Source organism: Rhinatrema bivittatum, chromosome 6, assembly GCF_901001135.1.
Source record: "Rhinatrema bivittatum chromosome 6, aRhiBiv1.1, whole genome shotgun sequence".
In the NCBI taxonomy this organism is placed as follows: Eukaryota; Metazoa; Chordata; class Amphibia; order Gymnophiona; family Rhinatrematidae; genus Rhinatrema; species Rhinatrema bivittatum.
This window is the reverse complement of record NC_042620.1, coordinates 29,269,820-29,293,700: the sequence shown is the minus strand read 5'-3', so window position 1 is coordinate 29,293,700 and position 23,881 is coordinate 29,269,820. Positions and strand designations below refer to the sequence as shown.

Below are 23,881 nucleotides of genomic sequence, written 5' to 3'. Positions count from 1 at the left end.
GGCACAAAAGGGAAAGGCCTTGGGGTATTTTAAATTAAATGAAATGCCCTCTGACCTCTTTAAAAGTTTTGTTTAACATGTCATGGTTCTAAAACCCCTGCAGGGCAGAGAACAAATTGTGATTAGGTGAAAAGCTGCCTCGTACAGTTGCCAGCAATGTTGTTAGAGTTCAAGATTCTTTCTCAAATATTAAGCCAGCAAGCAATTTCCATACATCTGCAAAGGTGCAACTCCTTACCGGATTCCAAAATTAGACCAATTGATTATAACAGGGGGTTCCATGGTTTAGGGAGATGATGGATATCCTCCAGAAAGAGCCCAGGCATGTGGGTTTTGTCTTAAATTTATGCAAGCTTCCAAAATAAAGTGCATGGTCCTGGTTTATCGGACATTTTATGCCTTTCTGGGCTTATCACAAAATGTTTTGAGCATCATGCTTCAGATTCAACTAGTAATTTAACTAGTTAATTTTATCAATTTAGTGGTTTTCAATGCTTATGCAACATGATTTATTGTTGAAGAGATGTGAAGAAATTGAATTGAAGGGTTGTCTCTTAAAGTGGTTAGAGTTTTTAGTCTGGAAGGAAACAGTTGGTTTCTTTTCAAGGAAAGATTTCTGAACCGTGTGGATAAGTTCTTGGAGGAGAAGTCCATTAATGGCTATTAATGAAATTTACTTAGGGAATAGCCACTGCTATTAATTGCACCAGTGGCATGGGATCTTCTTAGTGTTTGGGTAATTGCCAGGTTCTTGTGGCCTGGTTTGGCCTCTGTTAGAAACAGGATGCTGGGCTTGATGGACCCTTGGTCTGACCCGGTATGGCATGTTCTTATGTTCAGTGTACCCAGGGTTCATCATTCTCACCCATACTTTTTAATATTTTTTGAGTGCAGTGGGTGGGATTATTAGAAATTTTGGCTTCAAACCATACATCTGTGCCAATGAATAGCAAATATTTACTCCTTTGGGCCTAGGCCTAGAATTAGATTATAAGATTTTAGTACATTATATTACTATAGTTGAAATTTGGCTGAGATCTAATAGCTTAGTACTAAATGCTTTTAAAACTGGGATACTACATTTAGAACAGTCTGAATTGGATAAAGCATTGATATTAAAAGATGCAGAGGTAACTCCTAAAAAAGAATTAAGGTCATTGGGAGTAACACTTGATTCAACAGTTAGTATGGAGAAACATCTTTCACATGTAATGAGAAATGCTTATTGAAGAGTCAAGATGTTGAGATTTATTAGACTTTTTTAGATCTTGGGGTATTGAAATCTGTAGCATATGCATTGGTTCTCTCACATATTGACTACTACAGTGCGCTATTTTTGAAGACTACCTATAAGGAAATTGTAGGTGATTCAAAATATAATGGCCAGGTTAGTGATATGAAGCCCAAAGAGGACTTCCACAGGTCCATTGTTGCTGGAACTCCATTGGCTTCCTGTCACTGAGAGATGTAAATTTAAAATCTTAACGATAGCCTTTAAGAGTTTGAGGCATTGGGGCAAAACAGTTGGAAAATCGTTTGCAATGGCATGAATCAGATAGAAATCTCCGTTCATCAAATAAACTACTTCTATAAATTCCAGCAGTTAAGACCTTATGACATTTATTTATTTATTTAACTCTTTTCTATACCGAACATTCATGAACCGTATCATATCATGTCTGTTTACAAGGAACAAGGGGGTTATAACTTAACAAACCATTTAAACAAGAGTTACAGTAAACAGGGTAATATGAACTTGGGGGTTAGGTTAGCCGGAGATAAAGGACAGAAGAGTTAAACTTAACCGATGGAGGTTAGGCGGGGTGCCTAGCCGACAATCTAGCGAGGTCTGAGTAGATGGCATTTTGCATGGTATAGAAAGTTAAGGGAAGGCTTGAAGGAATAGCCAAGTCTTGAGTTTTTTCCGAAAAGTTAGAAAGCAGGGTTCCAGTCTGAGGTCTGGGGGCATGGTATTCCAAATGGCAGGTCCCACTGTCGAGAAATCATTTGCGCCTATGGAATAGATCTTTTTCTTTATCTGTTCCAAAGTTATGGAATGATTTCCCATTGAATTAAGGGAAGAAAGTGAGTTGCTGAAACTTCGAAAATTGCTAAAAACATGGTTAATGGGAAACATGTCTGAGTTGGAAATTTCAGAACTATTAGTAAAAACTTGTAACCTATCATTAAAATCATCGGATGTACCTGAAGATTGGAAGATGGCCAGTGTAATCCCTATATTTAAAAAGGGATCCAGGGGTGATCTGGGAAATTATAGACTGGTGAGTCTGACTTCAATGCCAGGAAAAATCGTGGAGTCTGTTATAAAGAATAAAATCACAAAAGATTTAGATAGAAATGGTTTGATGGGACACATCCAGCATGGATTTACCCAAGGGAAGTCTTGCCTCACAAATCTACATTTTTTTGAAGGGGTGAATAATCATTGCCAAAGGTGAACTGGTAGATGTGGTGTATTTGGATTTCCAGAAGGCATTCGACAAAGTCCCACATGAGAGGCTTCTAAGAAAACTAAAAAGTCATGGGATTGGAGGTGATGTCTTTTTGTGGATTACAAATTGGTTAAAAGACAGGAAACAGAGTAGGATTAAATGGTCAGTTGTCACAGTGGAAAAAAGTAAACAGTGGAGTGCCTCAGGGATCTGTACTTGGACCCGTACTTTTTAATATATTTATAAATGATATGGAAAAGGGGTATAATGAGTGAGGTGATCAAATTTGTGGACGACACAAAATTATGCAGAGTAGTTAAATCTCAAGCGGATTGTGATAAATTGCAGGAGGACCTTGTGAAACTGAAAGATTGGGCTTCCAAATGGCAGATGACGTTTAACGTGGACAAGTGCAAAGTGATGCATATAGGGAAAAATAACCCTTGCTGTAGTTACACAATGTTAGGCTCTATCTTAGGAGTTATCACCCAGGAAAGAGATCTAGGCATCGTAGTGGATGATACTTTGAAATCATCAGCCCAATGTGCTGTGGCAATCAAAAAAGCAAACAGAATTTTAGGAATTATTAGGAAGCAATGGAAAATAAAACGGAGGATGTCATAATGAAACTGCACCATTCTGGTCACCGCATCTCAAAAAGGATATAGCTGTACTAGAGAGAGTGCAGAGAAGGACAGCCAAAATGATATGGGGCATGGAACGGCTCCCCTATGAGGAAAGGCTAAAGAAGTTTGGGCTGTTCAGTTTGGAAAAGAGATGACTGAGGGGGATTTGATAGAAGTCTACAAAATCATAAAAGGACTTAATCGAGTTAATGTAAATTGGTTATTTACTCTCTCAGATAATAGAAGGACCAGGGGGCACGCCATCAAGTTAGCAAGTAGTTCATTTAAAACAAATTGAAGAAAATTATTTTTCACTCAGCGCATAATTAAACACTGGAATTCATTGCCAGGGGATATGGTTTCAGCAGTTAGTGTTACTGGGTTTAAAAAATGTTTGTTCTTAGAGGTTAAATCCATAAACTGCTTTGACAGTAATTAATAAGCAATAGTAACTTGTGATCTATCTAATGTTTGGGTACTTGCCAGGTACATGTAACTTGGATTGACCACTGTTGGAAACAGAAATCTGACTGTGTTGGGGGAAGTGACAAGGGGGGCATATTGAGAGGGTCTCAGGGTTCTCCTTACATTATGCACCAGCAGATTAGGACCCAGGTGATGAAGACATTTGAAAGTTATTAAGAGAATTCTATATCTTACTCCACTGTCTGCCAGCAGCCAACTCAGTTCCTTCCGAACTGGGGTAATGTAATCATTCTCTTAATTTCATGTCAAAAGCCTGTCATGTTTGGAAGGAGCTTACTTTAGATTGCAAGATGTTTGAGTCAAAGGCTTGGAAACTTTCATCTCCTCTGCATTCTCTCAGCATGTTGAATAATATTAACTAAAAGCTAAATATGATGCAACATCTACTTTATTTTAAACATTCCATTCTTAGAGATTCTTTTCTACCGTTGTTACAGTGATCATTTCCATGCCACAGGGATCATTCATGGCACAAGATGCCTCCTGTTCATTTTCTTAACATTTTCCAGGGGAAGATTAGGGATGCTGTTAGGCTCTCTCTCTTCTCTGTGGATCTCATATTTTCCATGACGGTATTGTGCTAATGAGTACAAATGATGATGGTGTGCTACTCTGCTCTGACCCTTTGTTGCCTGTTGTATCATTCAGTACTTTTCCTATGGAGTGTTGCACAATTCCTTTGTTGATGCACTGTGCAAGTTTAAGTTTTGCTCAAACACCTTTTTCATCCTTACATTCTAGGGGTCGCCTAGCAATACTATTGGTCGAACTCCTTCACGTCACTCCAGCAGCAGAACCAGCCCTTTAACATCCCCTACCAACTGCTCCCATGGTGGGCTGTCTCCAAGGTAACATCGCTGCCTTACTGATCTTCTTTAACTGTAAGCATGAAAAGCTTCAGAGCTTTTGCTACAGAAGAACAGCTGTAGCACAAATTGTAATATTTAGATTAATGCCACACCACCGATTATGGCCTATGCATTTGTGGGTAAGCATGGTATTCAGGGAAAGGATTTGGTAGTTTAGAAAATGTAAAGTTTATTTGGCATGTCATCTTTGCTGACCTACTAAAAATACTGGTTTCTTTTCAGCTGCCCCCTCCTAAGCATTCTCTGTGGTCCTGATGCCTGGAAAACATCTTATCTCTAGCTGCTAGTGCTGCTAATAGCATGCACTAGGAATGCATGAATGTGATCTTTTATGGTCTAGTTCTTTTGCTTTATAATTTCAAAAACTTTAAGCTTTATTCTTAATCCATGAAACCATGTGTGTATTTATTTCAATGTTATGAAGTTGTAAAAGCATATTGGGATCATGTTTTGATGACAGATACTATATAAATCCATATTATAACCAAGTGGTAAATGGCAAAGTGACCAATATAGATTCTAGAATCAGGCGAATGCATTTATTGTTATTTGGAACGTTTTGAAGGGTATTTTGTATCAAATGGGGGGGGCTTGCTTTTCTTAGTTTGTGAATGTGCAGGTAGTTTGTGCCTTGCTCCTATTAGATGAGGTGTTTTGTGAAATGTGAATAAGAAAACTCCAAGGAAATGCTTCTTCCTGCAAGATTTCACAGAGATCAACATGAAGATTGCAGCCATTGATCTTTAAGGGCAGGTATCATTACCATGGACAAACAGATGTGACCTGTGACTGATTGGTATATAAAGTTAGAAACTGACAATGGTTTATCTCAAAGCTAACTGAAAATTATCTCTGCCTTAACTCTGCAGAACAAAATTGGCCTTAGGAAACCACTTTAAGCTCAGATTTAAGGACTGGGTAAATGTCTTGTAAATTTTATTTATTTATTTGGAGCTTTTCTATACCGGCATTCATGATACAATCACATCATGCTGGTTTACAAATAACAGGGGGTGTAATAACTTTGAACATTGAACAAGTGAAAAGAAGCAATGAAGTTACAATAAAACAGGGTTGCTCGAACTGGGGGAAGAAGAAAAAGCTAGAGTAACTTTATTTATTTTATTTATTTAAAAATTTTATATACCGATAACCGTTTGCACATCGTATCGGTTTACATATAACTTGGACCTATGATAGCATGAGTATCATTTAGGCATGGTCTTTACAAAGAACAAGGAAAAACATGAAAACAGTTAAAGAATAGACGAGGGTGCAGCTTAACTGGGAAAGGGGGAATAATACTTATAAGCAGAGACTATATACAAGATTTGGGTACATGTTCATTGTAGACAATGAGCTTTGGGGGGGAAGGGGGGAAGATTGAATAAGCTAAGGTGATATTAATTAATTGAGAGAAATTTACATAAGGTACAAAATATAAACAGCAAATATCCAAAAATTCGGAGAAACTTTTAAATGTTCTTTGAACATATTTTAGGTTGTGCATTTCTTTCCTCGCTAGTGCTAAATTTGGTGTCGTGGACAAATTTATTGCTCCTGCAAATACTCCATGTTTTGCAAGGCTTCTTGCCACATCCTTCAGAATGATCCTTGTGTGAATTAGGTCAATTCTCAGAATTGAGAGAGACTTTTTATTCAATTTTACTTTGTGAGCCTCTTCTTTCCGGAGTACCACCATAGCCAGATTTGAGACTACCTGTACTGTATATTTATTTTATTTTATTTATTTAGAGCTTTTCTATACCGGCATTCATGATAAAATCATATCATATGCCGGTTTACAAGTAACGGGGTTGCAATAACCTTGAACATTTAACAAGTGGAGTGGAACCAAAAGTTACAATAAAACAGGGTTGCTGGAACTGGGGGAGGAAGGAGACAAGAGTAAGAGTAACTTTACAGTAGTAATTATTTACATTGTGCTGAAAGGTCTCTTAATAGTTGTTGTGGTGAATCAGTTAGACTCGGGAAAGGCTTGTTTGAATAACCAAGTCTTAAGCCTTTTTCTGAATGTTAATAGACATGGTTCCTGTCTGAGATCAGGGGGTAAGGTATTCCATAGAGAAAGTCCCGCTGTAGAAAAGGCCCAATCTCTGAATGCTAGATGGTGCGTAGATTTGGTTGGGGGGACAAGCAGGGAACATCTGTAGGCTTCTCTGATGGGTCTGGATGAAGTGTGTAGTCTGAGGGGGATTTGGAGGTTAAGAGGGGCTTGGGAATGGATAGTTTTATGGATGATGGTGATGGACTTGTGTAGAATTCTGAAGTGAATTGGTAGCCAGTGTAAATTTTTGAGAATGGGCAAGATGTGGTCTCTTCTTCTGGAGTTTGTCAGGATTCTTGCTGCCTCATTCTAGAGCATCTGAAGAGGTTTGATGGATGATGAAGGGAGACCTAGCAAGATAGAGTTGCAATAATCTATCTTGGAGAATATTACGGCTTGGAGGACTGATCTGAAATCTTGAAAGTGAAGGAGTGGTTTAATTCTTTTTAGTACCTGCAGCTTATAGAAGCAGTTCTTGTTGTTAATGAAGGTTTTTAAATTCAGGCGGTTGTCTGTTACTACTCCTGGGTCTCTTGCTTGGGTAACAGTGGTGTTAGCTGGTGCACTTTGTGGGATATTACTGTTTTCCGGGGAGATGAGAAGGAGTTCAGTCTTAGCTGAGTTTAGTATCTGGTTTAAATTTGCGAGGAGTAGGTTGATCTCTCGGAGGCAGTTTTCCCAGTGTTTGAGTGTTTTAGTGTTACATTCTTTGATGGGGATCAGGATTTGCACATCGTCGGCATATAGGAAGTGTTTTAGTTGAAGGTTAGCTAATAGCTGGCATAGAGGAAGAAGGTATATGTTTAAGAGAGTTGGGGACAGGGAGGAACCTTGAGGAACTCCTAGTGAGGAATTGATGCGAGGGGATTCTTTATTATTGATTCTGACTTTGTAACCTCTGTTACAGAGGAATGTTTTGAACCATGTGAAGGCAGTGCCTGTTATTCCAATGTCCGATAGCCGGTTGAGGAGGATGGAATGGTTTACAGTGTTGAAAGCCGCCGACAGGTCAAGGAGAATTAGTAGAAATGATTGACCTTTGTCAAAACCCATGATGAGGTGGTCTGTTAACGATAAGAGTAGGGTTTCAGTGCTTAATGCCTTACGGAATCCATATTGGGTGGGGTGCAATATTTTGTGGTCTTCCAGGTAATCGGCAAGTTGCAAATTGACTAGTTTTTCCATAATCTTGGCTACAAATGGAAGGTTGGAAATGAGGCGGAAGTTGTTTGGATTCTTGGGATCCAAATCTGGTTTCTTTAGGAGAGGTTTAAGAGAAGCAAGTTTTAGGGCGTCTGGGAAGATTCCCTGTGTTAAAGAGCAGTTCATGATATCCGCCAGTGGTTTGGAGATGGTGTCAGGTATTAGCAGGAGAAGTTTTGATGGGATTTGGTAGAAGGGATGGGAGGAAGGTTTCATTTTCTTTAATAGAGATTGAATCTCTAAAGCGGGTGGTGGGTTTGAACGATTCCAGAGAGATTCTTTTATTTAGGGGGTGGTAGGAGCTAGTAGGAGAGGAGGGGCTAGGGGGGCAAGAGGGTTAAAAGATTGGAGATTTTGCTTTGGAAGAACAGAGCCAGTTCATCGGCTTTGGCTTGAGCTTGGTCATTAGGGATAGAAGGAGTGTTAGTTTGTGTTAGTTCAGATACGTAGGAAAAAAGGGCTTTTGCGTCATAAACAAGGTCGTGAATCTTGTGAGCGTAGAAATCCCTTTTTGACTTTAAGGTAGAGTTCTGTAGTGGTGGAGGGCGGATTTGTAAGCGGATAGTGTGCTGGGGCACGGGGATTTGCGCCATTTGTTTTCCTTCTGTCTGAGGTTTTGTTTGAGTTTTCGAAGGTCATTGGTGAACCATGGTTGTCTCTTTGGGGAGTTAGGGTTGAGTTTTTTTGTTGATAGTGGACATAATTTATTTGCTATTTTTTCTGTAATATTGCTCCAGGATAATAGAGCTGAGTTGGGATCTGAAAGGTTTATGTGTGGAAGTTCTTTAGCCAGGTGGTTGCTGAGGTCATCAGAAGAGGAGGATCTTCTGTAGAGAAACGAAGATTGAAGGGGGCGTGTATTATAGGTTTCTGTTATTGAGAAGGTAGCTGAGATTAATGAGCGATCCGACCAAGGGACCGGTGTGCATACAGGGGCGGTTGAATGTGTGATGCCAGAGTTTATGAAAATAAGGTCCAGGGTGTGGCCAGCTTTGTGGGTAGGCTTATTGATGATCTGCTGGAAGCCCATGGCTGTAAGTGTGGAGAGCAGAGCCTCACAGTTGGTTGTGAGAGTGGTGTTGTTGACAAGGAGGTTGAAATCTCCTAGGATCAAGGCAGGGGAGTCTAAATTCATGTGTTTTGCAATTATTTCTACGATGGGGGATGCATCTGAGTCGAGAAGTCCTGAAGGGGCGTAAACTAAGATGATTTGGAGTTGGTCTGTTTTGAAGAGGCTAACTTCTAGTTTTGAATCAGATTTTGCTGGGAGTTGGGAGACTCTCAACTCTTTTTTTTGGCTGCTAAAAGGATGCTTCCTCCTTTTTTCTTTAGTCTGGGGAGGGAAAAGAAGTCGTAATGCTGCGTGGGGAGTTGATTTATTAGTGCTATATCTGTTGGTTTAAGCCAGGTTTCTGTTATGGCGCAGATGTCCGATTTTGCGTCTAGGACAGGGGTGGGCAGTTCCGGTCCTCGCGGGCCACAAACCAATCTGGTTTTCAGGATATCCCTAATGAATATGCATGAGAGAGATTTGCATGCACTCTGTCTCAGTTGTATGCAAATCTGTGTCATGCATATTCATTAGGATATCCTAAAACCTCGACAGGTTTGTGGCCCTTGAGGACTGGAATTGCCCACCCCTGGTCTAGGAGATAGTCATTGAGGATCAGAGATTTCTTAGTGATGGATTGTGCTTTGAATAGTGTCAGGGAGAATAGTGCGAGACCTAGCACTTGGGTAAAAGGTGAAATCATGATTGGAATGAGGGTTTTGGTGGTGCGTGGTCGATATTGCATTGTTGCTTTTCCTGTGTTGAGGAAACTGGTGAAGAATGGGGATTGGGAATCCCGGTAGCATTATGATCTGGTTGGACAGGAAAGGATGGGTTGAATGCTGGAGGGGGCTGGGTGAATGCTGGAGGAGGCTGGGTGTTGAGTGAGCGTCCGTTGGTTGGTGCGTTGAGCATCCGTCTGTTGGTGAGGTTGAGGAATGGTTGTAGACTGGGAGAGAGACTGGGTCCTGGATAGCTGGATGAGGATGAGTGAATAGTGAGTGCCTGTATGTTGGAGAGATATAGGGAGTGGCTGAGGTATGAGAGAGTTTCCAAGTGCTGGAGGGTTGGGAGGATGGTTGTCTTGCTAGGTGTCGTTCCGGTGTGCACAAAGGGGCAGGCCTCTTTGTCGCGTTCCTTAGGCGCATGACGCCTAGCGCCGTCGAGTGCCCTTTAAAGGGCTCCGGGGTGCCTGAGTGACATCGGGCCGAGTGGGCGGGCTTACCGCGGTCTTTTTTTTCTATTTTCCTTTTTTGCGTCTCAGGCCGGTTCGGGTTCGGGATAGGCCACCTTCCCTGCCTCAGGTCCACCTCCCCTGACCCCAACGGGTCAGCGCTGAGAGCGTGGGGAGGGCCAACCTGGGTGGCGAGAGCAGGGAGCTCAAAGAGTTCATTTTCTGGGTTGTGGGGAATAAAGTACCATTGTCTTCCGAGCCACCAGAATCCAGTCGAGGAATTTGTCTACTTTGAAGTCATCCTTTGGCATTTTCTTTCTCCACAACATTCATGCAGAAACTTGTGTCTGGGGATGTGCATTTGTTTTAAAATGAAATGAGAAATCCAAATCAAATTGCGCATGCTTGGTTTAGTTTTTTTTACCCCAAAATGAATGCATAGTCTCCCCAAATATCCAGAAGCGTTTATTAATTTTGGGAAATACTCTTTTCTGAAATGATTAAAAATGAATAATAAAAGCCCACAAAATTAAAAAAAAAAAACAAAAAAACCCAACAAAAAGTATACCAAAAACAAATCGCAACAAAAAATTTCCCTGCACATTCCTAATCCATTTGTAAGGGCTGAATGTTTATCTTTTATTCTAAAAGCACATAAATTAATCACATATAAAATAAGTTTCTAAAAAGTTTTGTGAGACAGTGTGTCATCTACAAGTAAATTATGCATTACCTGAACTCGTTAAACCTGGCGCGCGCACAGAGAAATAAACGTTTATCAGCTACTGACCAACAGTATGATGAGAAGGTTAATAAAACTAGTGGTATTACTAGAACCTAGCACAGCAGGAGTTCCCTCCTTGGTTTTTGTAGTAACTTTAAGGAGAAACTTTAAGGAGGTAATCCATTTTCACAAAAAGCAGTTTTCCAGTAAGGTCCGGTGGGTCCCGGATTGAGCAGCAAAAGGTTTATACAAAGTCTGCTTGCCATCTCAGCCAAAGTCTTTTCCATCACAACCCAAATTTGTGTGACAGAGACAAGCTTCCTTAACTGGTGTGAAACTTCTTGCAAGGAAAACTATTTGACTATTTCATGGTCACATGAGGCACGGCAAATTCCTTTGCACCCATGTTTCAACCGGCAAAGCTGGTGGGGGCACCATTTTGGTGGGTCGAACTTTCACCGAGCTGATGACAATTTATAGTGAAGAATTTGTGTAAGCCAAAATGGGCATTATTGTGCAACACTGTCCTAGGACCATCTCACAGGGCACGTCAAGCACAAGTGATAAATTCAGTAGACACAAACCAGCTGCATGGAGCGTTCATTATCAGTTGATCTGAAATTCCCAAATTGCTTTGCTCTGACTCCATCTTAAGTTGACTTGGTTTTCATTAATTAAACTTTCCTTACAGTGCCATGTGACTTGTAAGTCTATATATAATTTCATCTTGCACTTCTTGTCTTTGTCTTCCATAGCTCTTGTTTGATTTATAACTTGAATCTTTTCATCTTATGTGCCAGTTTGACAGCACTGTGTTTGAATGTCACTTATCTTATTACCACTGACCTAACAGCTTTGAATAAAAGTAGTCAACTCTTATTCCTTTTTGGCCTTGGGTTATTTCAGTTTAGGGAGCACTGTATATTAAGCTAATTCCTAGGCAGGGACTCTTTGGATAGGAGAAAAATATTAGTTTGTTTGTCCTCGGCTCTTATACTTGTCCAATACATGTCTAAGTTTAGTGCTGAATATCTATTCAGATCTCATTCTGAGTAGTAGTAACTCAAGTTATTTACCACATGGAAGATTTGCTCCTGTAGAAAGTAATGGAAATATTGAACAGCAAAAATTTGCCTCTTTGTCCTTCTCTGGGACTTTAGGGGCAAATGAAATGAACTAGGTCTCATATAGCCCATGTTGAATAGCACTACAACTCTACATAGTTTGGCATGCTTCACAGTGATTGGCTGTGTTTGCTCAGCATGGTAATATCCTCAGATCTGGTTAATCTATAATGCATTAATGTAGGTTACTGGTTGTTAACACTAAGTTTATTGAACTTTTGGATTCTTTATTTTCAGCCAGATATATCCTGAGGTTACAAACAAATAGGAATCATCCAAGTAAGGGTGGTGCATTTTTAGAATTCTGCATTAGAAGAGATTTGAAGACAAGTAGCTCAGTGTATGCTTGCAGTATGCAATACCTGACCCTTGGCGTTCTCAGCGCATGTAATATTAAAAAGACCATTGCTTAGTAAGCGGAAGCTATTCCATTCTGTTTTGTCAATAAATGGAATTCTTAAAGTCTTCTCTATAGCATAATAAATTCTTAGCAGTTCTAACTTTTGGAGCTTTGTGCTTTCACAGGTTATGGCTTAAAACTCAGAAGTGCAAGGTCAGCATCTTTTTCTTCCTCCCTACCCCCCCCCCCCCCCCCCATATCCTGCACAAACAATAACTTTTCCCAGGCCACTTTATCTCCCTGCCCCTTCTGTGTTCCCAAAGAACCGTTGTTATAAAGCATATTGGAATTCCTATTTGGATAAATGATGGCATATAAATTCAGATTAGTATTTTATTTGAACATATGTTAGGATGTTATATTGAGAAGGCTAAATATCTCTAGGAGGGCTTTCCAGCACACTCCTCAGTCTGGAGGAAATCCCACTGGAATGGAACGTACTAAAGAATGGAGAACAATGCCAAGTTTATTTCTGGGTTTTCAGTTTGAAATAGGAAATGTCATTTAAGCCCCATTCGTTGACCTGTATACTGCAGCCTCCTTTTAATATTTAGGAGATGTTTGCAGTAGAGGAGACTCATTTTAGGAATAATAAAGATACTTGTTTTCGTGTTTCATTTCCTTGTAGCTGTTGAAAGTTGCAGTTGGTTAGATGGGTTTCTCAAGAAGAAACAGAGGAAACTGCTGTTGGAAGCTCTTTCCAATCTTTAAATCAAAGAAATATTTATAGCTGCAGCTTGGGGAGGGTGGGAGTTCACTTTGCCACTTATCAATGGTCTTGTTCTTGCTCAACGCCTAGTGTCTGCAGACAGGTCATGGAAACTGGGTCAGAGCCTTATTACTGCGGCCTGTGCAAACAAGGACTGCAGGCGACCAGTGGTGATTTAGGAATCCAGTCACATTTTGTGCAAGTTTTTGTATGTTTCTGGTTGCAGCTGGTTGGTAATGCTTTAAAGAAAACAAAACAAAAAAAAGGAATAGAACACGCACAGCCTCAAATGCTGTCACAAAATCCCCATATAGGACTCTCCCAGCAAGTTTTACACTCCCTGGACATAGTTTAGCAAAATTCTTCTCTTGTTCTTTGCCCATCCAGTATTTTGACACCGAGAGGATTTGATAATGGACTTTTTGCTCCAGTTTCATCTGCTTGAGAAGGTGACAATATAAAACTCTACTTTCACTGTTTTGGGGTCATTCTCTCTTAAACTGCAGGTTCTGAGTTCTGACAGCACTGCACGATAGGTGGGAAAATAAAGGAAGTGAGAGAAACCCTTGATAACAGAAAATATTGAGGGGAAAATTCAGTTTTCATCAGTTTGCTTTTGTTTTTTTGTTCCTGCACAGGCATTAGTATTTAAAAGATTGTGCTAGCTGCCTGTGCTTTTTCCTCTCCACTGCTCTGGAATCTAAAGAAATACTGGTGTCCCTTGCTGACCTTCATCAGGGCAGCATCAGAAAATATGAATAATTGTCTAGACAGCTGAAGAGAGGTGATGGATAAGCCATAAGTCAGGCACTTTATCTCAAATATTCATTATGAAAGTATAAAGCAGAGTACCTACTAGGACCAAGTCTATTCCCACTCCCCTACTCCCCTACTCCCCACCCCCACCAGATATCTATGAATAAGGCTCAAAGAGGAAGCAATACAGTCAGACAAGGAAAAGTTTTATGAATCTAGGTAATGCCATTGTGTGGTTAAGGCGAGATAATACAATCAAACCACCAACCCTAGACCTAGGAATCACTAATATTACTCCCTCAGATTAAGTACGAGACCTTGGAATTCAGATCGACGAGAGCTTCACTATGAAAAAGCATATAAGCAAATTAATCAAAACAGGGTACTCCAAGCTGAGAATATTACATCGACTGAAACCTTTAACAATACAGGACTTCTGCACTGTCTTACAAACACTTATATTTTCAAACGTAGACTACTGCAACTCCTTTTTACTAGGCCTACCCTCAAGTCTACAAAACTACTACAGTTACTTCAAAATGCCTCTGCAAGACTCTTACTAGGGACAAGGAAATTCAAACACATCACACCTGCGCTGATTGCTCTGCACTGGCTTCCTGTACAATCCAGAATTCATTATAAAATATTAACTTTAATTTTCAGTATCATCAACAATATTAATCCATGTTTATTAGGAGTGACAATTCAACACTACACACCAGAGAGACCTAAGATCACAAAACAAAGGTCTTCTAATGGTGCCTTCTACTCGGAACACACACCTAACACAAATAAGAGACTGAATGTTTTCTATAGCAAGCCACAAGTTGTGGATCTCACTTCCAGAGTCACTACGTCAGATAACAGAAAGAAAGAGTTTCAAGCATGAACTGAAAACATGGCTCTTTAGAAATACTTATAACTTAATGTAAAATACCAATATGCAGATAACTGCTACATCAGTACCAGAGGTAATGTTAGTGGAGCGAGCAATAAGGATTGAATGATGTGAAGTGTATTGTTAGTAGAATTGGAGCTTGCATTTACTGTTAGTTTGACCAAAAAAATGTATGAATATGACCTAGATTATAAAGTAGATAGTATGATATCCTAGAATATTTATGATTATGAACTAAAATATGTATACGATGTGGTGTTGAACTAGAAGGTGAATGTTGAGACATATGTGATCGTTGACCATGAATATAAATGTGGATATTGTAAACCGTTGTGATCTTCTTTTGGAATGATGGTATATAAAACGCCTAAATACATCAAATAAAATGATAAAGGCGTGGAGTGTCTGAGACTAGAATTTTTCAAGCTTCCCTCTGACTTAGTGGTAGTAGTGTAAGATGTGCTGGTTGTAACTGGCAGTAGTTAAGGTCTTAAGCCTTGTCACTCAAATGTAGGAATAGTATTTGGTCACTAATGTTGTCAAAGGCAACTCTGGAAAGGCAATGGCATTCCTAACTAGAGAAAAAGAAACTGTGGCGCATGACAGTAGTCTTTTGATTTTAGGGGAAGCATAGTCAGTGATATAGTCACACAGAAATCCTCTGCACACACGGTTCACAGGTGTAGTCTCTCACATATTCCATGCTTTTCTGGAGTGTTTAGTAGAGCAGTTATTCTCGCTTCCACCGGTTTGGAGGCTGGTGAAGTAACAAACACCAGGTTTAACTTCGTGAAAACCTGCAGCCCAACGTTTTCCTTGCAAGCAAGTGGTGTTAATGAGCTCATTTACACATGGATGCTTTTTGTAGCACTGCAGGTCACCATACGCAGTGTAGGAATAGCTCATGGAAGCAGACTTGTAGGGCAGGTATTTGAATTAATCTCACCTTAACTCTAGTGCAAGAGTGACCAACTCCAATCCTCAACAGCCATAAAAAAGTCTGGTTTTCAGGATATTCATAATGAATATGCATGAAATAGATTTGTATATAATGGAGGTAGTACATGCAATTCTAGCTCTTGCATATTCATTATGAATATCCTGAAAACCAGGCCGGTTGGTAGCTCCCCAGGATCGAAGTTGGCCACCTCTGCTCTAGTGAAAAGTTGGTCTTATAGAGCAGTATTTTCCAACTCTGTCCTGGAGGTACACCTAACCAGTCAGGTTTTCAGGATATCCACAATGAATATCATGAGATGGATTTGAATATATGGGATTTCCAAAGTATGAAATCTGTCTCATGCATGTTCATTATGGATATCTTGAAAACATGATTGGTTAGATGTGCCTTCAGGTTAGGGCTGGGAAACACTGAAATCAGCTGTTCCATGAATGATGACATGGATGAACATTTTTATATTTATAAACAGTATTTATATTTGCAGAAACTTAAGCTTCATTGTCTAAGCATGTAATGCTCGCACCAGGACTAAAATATAAAAAATATTACAATTTCATTAATGATTATTTGGGCCTGGGCATGCTCAGACCTAGGGAAGGAGGGAAAACTGCTGTCACTACAGTGGTGATATCCTAATGGCCAACCAGCAGTACTGAGGGTGCGTCTCGGCACTCCTCCCTTCCTAGGATCAGTAAGATTTCCTGGCTGCTTGTTCATGACAGTCCGTGGAGAACAAGGGCAACAGAGACTGCAGAGGATCTTAGAAAGCAAATGTGTAATAAATCAAATTGACAAACTAAAGAGTAACATATCACTGGGACCAGATGGTTTTCATTGCAGAGCTTTAGAAGAACTAACATGAAATTGCAAACCTGTTGCTAGTGATCTGTAACCTATTTAAAACAGCCACAATGGAGGGTAGCCAATGTAATGTTCATTTTTAAAAAGGGCACCAGGGGCAATTGGGGAAACCATAGACCAGTGAGCCTGACTACGGTGCTGAGCAAAATGGTAGAACCTATGCTTTAAAACAAAATTGCTTAACATATAGATAAACACTTACTTATTAGAAGAATTTATAAACCACACTGATAGGGAAGTTCAACATGTCTTAATGGGGAAAAGTCAACATGTTTGTAGCAAAGGAAGTCTTGCCTTACCAATCTATTAGATTTTTTTTTTAAGGTATAACTAGACGTGAATAAAGATGATTCACTTGGTAATAAATAGTGTGTGGATTTTCAGAAGGCATTTGACAAAGTTCCTCATGAGACTGTTGAGGAAATTGTGTCCAATTGTGGGTTGGGAACTAGTTAAAAAGAAAATAGGATTAAATAGTCCGTTTTCCAAATGAGGAAAGATCAATAGTGGAGTGCCCCAGGGATCTGCACTGTGACTAGTGCTGTTTAACATATTCATAAATGATCTGTAAAAGGGAGCAACGAGTGAGATGATCAAATTGGCAGATGGCGCAAAATTATTCAACATTAAACCTTGTATTCATCCTTGGTGCAGCCGCACTTAAAGTATTGTAGTTCTGGTTGCCCATCTCTAAAAAGGCATTGGAAATAGAAAAGGTATAGAGAAGGGCAACAAAAACGATTAAAGGGGTGAAACCAGATACCTTATGAAGAAAAACTAAATAGATCAGAGCTTTCCAGTTTGGAAAAGTCACGACTGAGAGAGGACATGAGAGAAATTATAAAATCATAAACTGGCTAGAATGGGTAAATGGAAGATGGTTATCTACCCTTTCAAAAATACTAAAACAAGGGGACATTGCATGAAACTAATAATTAGAAGATTTAAAATACATTGTAGAAAGTTTTCACATAGCACACAGTCAAGATGTGGAATTTGTTGCCAGAAGAGGTGGTCAAAGCAGCTAGCATAGCAGGGTTTTAAAGAGGTTTGGACAAGTTCTTAGAGGAAAAGTGCATCAAATGTTATGGGCCAGATAGACTGGTACAAAGTACAGCAAAGCTGCTTTTTGTTGGCTGAAAAATTGCAAACTTTGAGTCTGTGCTGGTGGACTCGTATTTGAAAATGGCACATACTGACTGATGAAACATTTTGGTAGATGTGAGGGTTCTACCCTTGCAACAGTATACAACCTGTTTTCCAGGCTGTTTGAATTTGAAGTGGCTGTAAACCAAGGCCTCAACCACTTAATGTGATGATAAAAGCGCCCAGTGTTGCTCGGTTGCTCATTTGATATCTCTCAGTTCACTCGATGCCATTCACAGTGCCATTCATCTCTGTAGACTTCAACAGTGTCATCATTTGACGCATCCTAGCCAGAAATGTTTCTCAGCAGTAACTCAGTACCTATGCTTTTGCCTCCCCTGTAAGGTGTCGCTTTCACAGTACTGCGCTCGGTGACCGCATCTTACTTTTTCACACCACCAGTAACGTGCCCTTCAGTGGTCTGCTATAGCACCTCAGGCTGCTGATGAATTTCCACATGGTCCCTTTCTGTTGCTTGCGCACCACTTCTAAAGATTCAAAGATCTTTAGACCTACATGCCAGAGAGAAGTTTGCATGGCGAATCTCCATTGATGTGTGTCTACCACTAAATATTATCTTGTGCCAGATGCTTATAGTTTTATAAGATATAATTAGGTAGTACCAAAGAAATACACTTTCCAGTTTGCCTCAGTTTCGTAAATATATGTTCAACCTTGATGTTTAACATTGTTTGTTTAATGTATTCTAATCATGCTCAAATACTTGGCACCATATTTTTTTTTGTGCAATTTGTTTTTTTGCTGTTGGTTTTTATTTACCATTAATGCTGATGCTATCGCACAATACATTTCTAAAATGTTGAATCACAACAAGTGGGACTTGTTTATCTCTTATGAAAGATTTATGGTTATGTCTGGATTCTTGAGGTGTTAGAGAATTTGAAGGAATCAAAGTAATAGAATTGAATCTGGGCCTGTAGCAGCCCTTAATTTAACTGATATCTTTATTTACTTTTCTTGTCATCAACTTAGACCTTTAAACCAGGCATGTAAAAACAGTGCCAAAACATTTTTTTATTAAGCATGAATATGCAATGAATATGCATATGAGAGAGCTGCATGCACTGACTCCGTTATATGCAAATCTACCTCATGCATATTCATTGTGAATATCCTGAAAACCTGTCTTTTTTTTTTTTTTGTACCTCTCAAGGACCAGAGTTGGCCACACCTATGCTAAAACTTAATTCTTAGGGTGTACAATCTTTTCAAGTATTGATATACAGCCTTGACCAGAGAAGAACAGTTTAAAAATAGAATAAACATCAACTGCAAAATATTGCTAGTTCCTTGATTCTCTTTTTTGAAATACCCTTTAACCTTTGCCAGGCCAATCAGAAAGCAGGTCCTGAAGTGCAGGATCAATGACACTTCCTGAAGGAGGAAATGTGGATAGGGTTCATAGAACCATGGACTGACTGAGGCAGCTGCTTTTAGTAGATTGGTCCAAGATGTTAAAAATAAATTTGCAAATTAAAAATAGTTATAATGCATATTTTTGTTTTAAAGATGCCTATCCTGGGTATTAGGCGCTAATGTTTTAGGATTAGAAGGATATATTCCTGTATTTTCAAAACACGCACAAACTCAGCAGTGCTTTTCTGCTGCTGCTTGCTATTCACGATCAAATGTTGAATGTTTGACAAAATCAAGTGACACATTCTTGCCTAATTTTGTTGCAGTTATTTTTCTTATATCTTTACTCCAGTAAAGCATGAAACACTACCACTCAGATTATAGATTCTTTATTTCTCTCTTTTCTCCTTTCTCTTGTTTTTTTTTTCCTTTCCTTAACCACTGCAGTCGATACTGGGGCTGGAGTGCAGATGGGCTGTCGAAGCACCCCCCTCCTTTTTCTCAGTCTCACTCCATCCCCAACGCTCCTTCCCACAAGGCTTTCAGGCGCTCTTACTCTCCCAGGTAACCAAGCTACCTGTTCAACTTGTTTCAGGTGTCACAATATTATTACTACTTCTTCGGTTACATTTCAGAAGACAGAGAATTAGTCCTGAGATTATATATGCCTTGTTTAGATTTGACACATGGGTTTCTTGATATTTCTAGCGAAACATAGAAATGACGGCAGAAGAAGACCAAACGGCCCATCCAGTCTGCCCAGCAAGCTTTCACACTTATTTTTCTCATACTTATCTTGTTACTCTGACCACTAAGGTCAGGACCCTTATTGGTAACTTTTTTTGGTTCTAATTTCCTTCCACCCCTGCATTGATGTAGAGAGCAGTGCTGGAACTGCATAAAAGTGGGAAAAACTCAGAGCACTCATAAAATCGAAATTTCAAATTCTTGTGAGGCTCAGCCATTTAATCTGACATCAAGGGGAAAAAAAATACCTTTAAAAAGTTCACATTGCAAAGTTAATGCAATGCATGATATTCTTAATTTTAGCATCTTTTCCTTTCTTCACAAATGCATAGGATAAATTGTCCTTTTAAAACAGTACTTAAGTAATGAAGTCAATGTGAACTTTAAGGTTTTTTTTCCCTGTGATGGTGGTTTAAATGGCTGAGCACCACAAGATTTTATGGGAGTGCTGTCTGAGGTTTTCTCTTTTCACATAGCTTAAGAACATAAGAGCATGCTATACTGGGTCAGACCAAGGGTCCATCAAACCCAGCATCCTGTTTCCAACAGTGGTCAATCCAGACTATAAGTACCTGGCAAGTACCCAAAACCTAAGTCTATCCCATGCTAGCAATAGCAGTGGCTATTTTCTAAGTCAACTTGATTAATAGGTAATGGACTTCTCCAAGAACTTATCCAAACCTTTTTTAAACCCAAATACACTAACTGCACTAACCACATCCCCTGGCAACAAATTCCAGAGCTTAATTGTACGTTGAGAGAAAAAGAACTTTCTCAGATTAGTTTTAAATGTGCTACATGCTAACTTCATGGATTGCTCCCTAGTCCTTCTATTATCCGAAAGAATAAACAACCAATTCACATTTATCCGTTCTAGACCTCTCATGATTTTAAATACTTCTGTCAAATCCCCCCTCAGTCATCTCTTCTCCAAGCTGAAAAGTCCTAACCTCTTTAGTCTTTCCTCATAGGGAACTGTTCCATCCCCTTTATCATTTTGGTCGCCCTTCTCTGTACCTTCTCCATAGCAACTACCGGTATATCCTGAGACGCAGCGACCAGAATTGTACACAGTATTCAAAGTGCAGTCTCACCATGGAGTAATACAGAGGCATTATGACATTTTTCATTTTATTCACCATTCCCTTCCTAATAATTCCTAACATTGTTTGCTTTTTTGACTGCTGCAGCACACTGAGCCAAAGATGTCAATGTATTATCCACTATGACACCTAGATCTCTTTCCTGGGTGGTAGCTCCTAATATGGAGCCTGACGTTGTGTAACTATAGCATGGGTTATTTTTCCCTATATGCAACACCTTGCACTTGTCCACATTAAATTTCATCTGCCATTTGGATGCCCAATTTTCCAGTCTCACAAGGTCCTCCTGCAATTTATCACAATCCACTTGTGATTTAACTACTCTGAATAATTTTGTATCTGCAAATTTGATTACCTCACTTGTATTCCTTTCCAGATCATTTATAAATATATTGAAAAGCACGGGTCCCAGTACAGATCCCTGAGGCACTCCACTGCCCACTCCCCTCCACTGAGAAAATTGTCCATTTAATCCTACTCTGTTTCCTGTCTTTTAACCAGTTTGTAATCCACGAAAGGACATCGCCACCTATCCCATGACTTTTTACTTTTCCTAGAAGCCTCTCTTGAGGAACTTTTATCAAATGCCTTCTGAAAATCCAAATACACTACATCTATCGGTTCACCTTTATCTACATGTTTATTAACCCCTTCAAAAAAAAAGTGAAGCAGATTTGTGAGGCAAGACTTGCCTTGAGTAAAGCCATGCTGACTTTGTTCCATTAAACCATGCCTTTCTATATGTTCTGTGATTTTGGATCTTTAGAACACTTGCCACTATTTTTCCTGGCACTGAAGTTAGGCTAACCGGTCTGTAGTTTCCTAGATTGCCCCAGGAGCCCTTTTTAAGTATTGGGGGTTACATTAGCCACCCTCCAGTCTTCAAGTACAATGGATGATTTTGATGATAGGTTACAAATTTTTACTGATAGATCTGAAATTTCATTTTTTAGTTCCTTCAGAACTCTGGGGTGTATACCATCCGGTCCAGGTGATTTACTACTCTTCAGTTTGTCAACAGGCCTACCACATCTTCCAGGTTCACTGTAATTTGGTTCAGTCCATCTGAATCATTACCCATGAAAACTTTCTCCGGAACAGGTATCTCCCTAACATCCTCTTCAGTAAACGCCAAAGCAAAGAAATTGTTTAATCTTTCTGCAATAGCCTTATCTTCTCTAAGTGTCCCTTTAACCCCTCGATTATCTAACGATCCAACTGACTCCCTCGCAGTCTTTCTGCCTTGGATATATATTGAAAAGTTTTTACTGTGAGTTTTTACCTCTACGGCCAACTTCTTTTCAAATTCTCTTAGCCTGTCTTATCAATGTCTTAAATTTAACTTGCCAATGCTTATGCTTTATCCTATTTTCTTTTGTTGGATCCTTCTTCCAATTTTTGAATGAAGATCTTTTGGCTAAAATAGCCTCTTTCACCTCACCTTTTAACCATGCCGGTTTTGCCTTCCTTCCACCTTTTCTTAATGTGTGGAATACATCTGGACTGTGCTTCTAGGATAGTATTTTTTTAACAATGTCCACTTTTTACTTTTGTACACTTTTTACTTTTGTGGCTGCTCCTTTCAGTTTTTTTCTAACTATTTTTCTCATTTTATCAAAGTTTCCCTTTTGAAAGTTTAGCGCTAGAGACGTGGATTTGCTTACTGTTCCCCTTCCAGTCATTAATTCAAATTCGATCATATTATGATCACTATTGCCAAGTGGCCTCACCACCTCTCTCATTGAGTGATAATTGTTTTACAAGAAGTTTTTGTAATTCCAAATCTAATTTAAAAAAAAATAAATAAAAGATAAACACACAAAACATATATAAGACAAACAACAATTGTTTTAGAGGTTTAGATTGTAATGTGGCATACCATGTGAGCTTGATTTGTAGTTGTGATTCATCAGTGTCAGAAATAAAGGTCCAAATCTCAGCTTGCTTTCTGACATTGCTGCCTGGATGTCCCATCACCATCTTAAACTCAACATGGCCAAGGCCCAGCTCCCTATCTATCCCCACCACCCAAACTCACATCCCCTTTCCTCCTTTCTCTTTTTCTGTAGATGTCATCCTTCCCTTCTCAGCCTGTAACCTTGAGACCATCTTTGACTCCTCCCTCTCCTCCTCTACACCTATCCAAAATACTGTCATTTCTTTCTCTATAACATCACAAAAATCTGTTCTGTCCTTTCTGAACACACTGCCGGAATTCTTGTCCATTCTCTCATTACCTCTCACTTAAGCTACTGCAACCTGCTTCTCACAGGTCTCCCTGTGAACCATATCTTTCCATTCTACAATCTGTCCAAAATTCAGCTGGGTGGCTTACCTTTCGCCAAAGCTGCTGCACCCCTTTAACTCCTCAAGTCAGCACATTGGCTGCTGAAGCTCCCTCTTTCCTATAAGAGCCTACACAATGCAGCTCCTCACTACCTCTCGCCTCATATCTCTTCCTACGTTCCTGCTTGTGAACTTAGCTCATCAGGCAAGTCCCTTCTCCTGTACCACCAACTCCCCACTGCCTCTCTTCCACACTGCTTCCTCCTTAACCTTATTCAGATCCAGTCTAAAAACCCACCTTTTTGAGGCTGCTTTTAAACCTTAACCCCTGATTATCCTGCTACCAGCCCAATTGATTTTAACTATTTTTAAAATAAATAAAATTCCCAGTTTTACCCTGTAGGATTATTTTGATTAGATTGTAAGCTCACCTGAGCAGGGACCCACCCCTTATGTGGTTTTTGCCGATGCTGTGTCCATTGAGTAGTGCTATGTAAGCGATCACTAGTAATAGCATTAGAGAGGGGAGGGCTTTGAGCTCTGGGTGCCACCTTAGTTTGTCTCTTTAGTGTCGTGGGGGGTGGGAAGTTCAGGCCTGCAAGAGGGTTTTTGGGGGGGGGGGGGGGGGGGGGGGTTCAGCCACTCTGAATGATGGAGTTAGCCAGGTAAATTATCTGGCTAAGTTAACTCCACCCAGGAATGCCTCCGATTTAGCCCAGTACATTTTATCCTAGTTAATTGAGCCAGCTAAAATGTATCCAGTACCTGGGGCCAAATATTTAAACTTCAGGGGTGGTCCACCTAATTGAAAAGTTATATAAGGTGGACCTCTCTGTGCTTAAGGCGAGGGCGTAACACT

At 39.7% G+C, this 23,881-nt stretch overlaps 1 protein-coding gene across 21 annotated transcripts in view; it reads left to right on the top strand.

Annotated features, from left to right (window-relative positions):
- Window positions 1-23,881, top strand: part of CLASP1 (cytoplasmic linker associated protein 1) — a 637,864-nt gene that overhangs the window by 532,366 nt on the left and 81,617 nt on the right. For all 21 annotated transcript variants that reach the window (XM_029605186.1, XM_029605182.1, XM_029605181.1 and 18 more), the window contains one exon: window positions 4,307-4,413. In XM_029605186.1, coding sequence (XP_029461046.1) covers window positions 4,307-4,413 — 107 coding nt within the window. The remainder of the gene's footprint in view (window positions 1-4,306; window positions 4,414-23,881) is intronic.